Raw genomic sequence first — 2,500 nt, 5'->3', positions numbered from 1 at the left:
GTAGAGCTTGAATCGCGATACGAATGTGAATCGATTTTTTTTTGCACACCCCTAATGTCTAATTTGTTATACTGTTGCTTAGTCCATCTTCTGAATGTGCAGTTTCTACTTGTATACAAATGTTTCAGACAGAATGTTCTGATGTATGCTGGTCCTCTCGAGCCTGCTCACACCTCAACTTATTCCTCTTTGATAACCACGGAGCTGCGAGTAGTTTGTTCCTCTTTGATAACCGCGGAGCTGCGAGTAGTTTGTTCCTCTTTGATAACCGCGGAGCTGCGAGTAGTTTGTTCCTCTTTGATAACCGCGGAGCTGCGAGTAGTTTGTTCCTCTTTGATAACCGCGGAGCTGCTGAGCAACCTTTCAGCTCAGTCACGACCAGGCCTTTTCTGCCCAGCAACAGGTGTACAGAAGTACCTTCTGCTGTCTAGTTTCTGAGTTCATTCTCTCAAACTCTTCTGTGATGTACTGAACCGTCTTTGCGCAAAGCATAAAGACTGAAAATACTTGTTGACTGAAGTTTTATTTCAGATCTCACCCACCACCTACCTATTGGTTAGAATTTTTGCCACACCCTCCAGTTGTGTTTGTCACTTTATGTTGGTTTTTACTTCATCTTTACGTGTGAGTGTGTGTATGTGTATGTGTGTACTGATTACCTAGTTTCAGGTAGGCCTCCGCCATGCACACCCGGGCCTCGGTGGCCGGTCTCGAGTGGCTGCCCTGCTCCCGGTCTGTACAGCTGTGGTAGAAGTGCAAACTGAGCCAGAGATCCTTCGGAGCTGAGAAGTACCAACCCAACAACAGACGCTGATCACACACAACCATCCAGGAACCTACACACACACACACACACACACACACACACACACACACACACACACACACACACACACACACACAGACACACACACACACACACAATGAGGGAGACATCCTATCCTGCATCGTGAATAATAAAACTCCAGTTAGAAAATCAGTAAATTCCCCAAACTGACATATAAACTAAATAATCTGACCAGTAATATAAGCCCTGATCATGACTATGGAGTTTGTCTTAAATTTATGTAGAAATTCAACGTCAGCACACCTTTATCTCATCAGAAGTTACCTAAATTATTTGATATCTTTACCACATTGAGGGTGTGTGTATTCATGTAATATTTTCTATCAATACTAATTTAATTGAAATTGAATTGAGCGTACCGGTTCTTTCGGCCTCCTCGGCGCGGCTCAGGTGGCGTTTCATGGTCTCCAGTTTGTCCAGTTGTTGGTCCAGCGGAGTCTGAAGTCGGAGATTTGAACCCGGTTCAGCCGCCGCCCTCCGATCCCGATCAGCGCCCAGCAGAAAGAAGAGCTCCGAGAACGACCTGAGAGAGGCCATCGTTGTGTGTTTACATGTAAAGGTGCTTACACACCAACCAGACGGCCGACCATCGGCAGTAAAGCCAGTCGGACTGATCAGTTGGGTCCCCGAGGTCCAAAAAAATGCCTCAAAACACACTGAGGCGACGCCGACTTGAGCGTACGCTCTGCACGTGCGCGAAACGTAATACGTCTCCATAGCAGCAGGCGGCGCTTCTCTGTATTGTTTCCCAGAAAATGAAAACCGGCAGCTGATTGGACGCGAACGCGTCACGTGGGTCTTTTTTTCTCCGGAAATTCACAGCCAGACTGTCATGGCGGCTTGTTCAGAATACGATCTCATATTGTACTAAAATAGTTCACCGAAACGTGTTTCTGAAAACATTTTAAGAGAGAAATAGGCCGTGCAGTTGCTGAATCTGTCTTCATTTCAGATCAACAAAGGTCAGATTTTGAGAGGCTCATTCCACTCGCCATTTCCCGGTGAGTCCCGACTGCCCTGTCTCCGACTGAACATGTCAAATCAGCCAAAATGAAGGCCGACGGCTCCTCTGACGGACGACGGCACGGGACACACCGAGCAGACTCGAGTCACCGACCTCGCCAGACGGCCCGACGGCCGATTATCAGCTCTGTGTGTCAGCGCCCTAAGACAGAGAAACACTGTACGTTCACGTGGTGACAAAGTGTCTGTAAGTGATTAATTTAACCATCCTGTTGTCCTTGGGTCAAATTTGACCCGTTTTCAAAGTTTCTACATTAGAAATTTGGGTTTCTTTCAACCAAATTGCCCAAAAGTAACACAGACGGTTCCATGAAACGCTCTTCACAAGTAAAAGTAAGGATCAGTTCAATACTATCACTGACTTTTGGGTGTTTTAATCAATTTTTGACTAAACTCTAAACATCTGTGATTGTCCATAAACATCCCCTGATCTTAACTATTCAATTCAATTCAATTCAGTTTATTTATAAAAGGGACAATGTGCAATTAAAACATAAATGTGACCATTTGATGCATTGCACCAGAGTTAGTCTTTGGCTAATTTACATCTGCAGTCCCTCGAAAAACACAAATACAAATACAACATTTAATAAAAGTTGAAACATTGCTTAATGAGTAAAAAATGAGTAA

The 2,500-nt window shown here is 44.8% G+C and overlaps 2 protein-coding genes across 7 annotated transcripts in view; one reads left to right on the top strand and one right to left on the bottom strand.

Moving 5' to 3' along the window:
* LOC116064546 (zinc finger protein 239-like) overlaps positions 1-2,500 on the top strand; it is a 914,372-nt gene that overhangs the window by 703,443 nt on the left and 208,429 nt on the right. The gene's annotated exons all lie outside the window — the stretch shown is intronic.
* Positions 1-2,500, bottom strand: part of ttc29 (tetratricopeptide repeat domain 29) — an 8,843-nt gene that overhangs the window by 3,699 nt on the left and 2,644 nt on the right. For all 6 annotated transcript variants that reach the window (XM_035993923.1, XM_035993922.1, XM_035993921.1 and 3 more), the window contains exons 5-6: positions 1,207-1,370; positions 660-836 (exon numbers count right to left, since the gene is read on the bottom strand). In XM_035993923.1, the coding sequence (XP_035849816.1) occupies positions 660-836; positions 1,207-1,370 (341 nt within the window). The remainder of the gene's footprint in view (positions 1-659; positions 837-1,206; positions 1,371-2,500) is intronic.

Source organism: Sander lucioperca, chromosome 17, assembly GCF_008315115.2.
Source record: "Sander lucioperca isolate FBNREF2018 chromosome 17, SLUC_FBN_1.2, whole genome shotgun sequence".
Taxonomy (NCBI): domain Eukaryota; kingdom Metazoa; phylum Chordata; class Actinopteri; order Perciformes; family Percidae; genus Sander; species Sander lucioperca.
The sequence above is the reverse complement of the archived record's forward strand: the minus strand, read 5'-3'. Positions and strand labels throughout refer to the sequence as shown.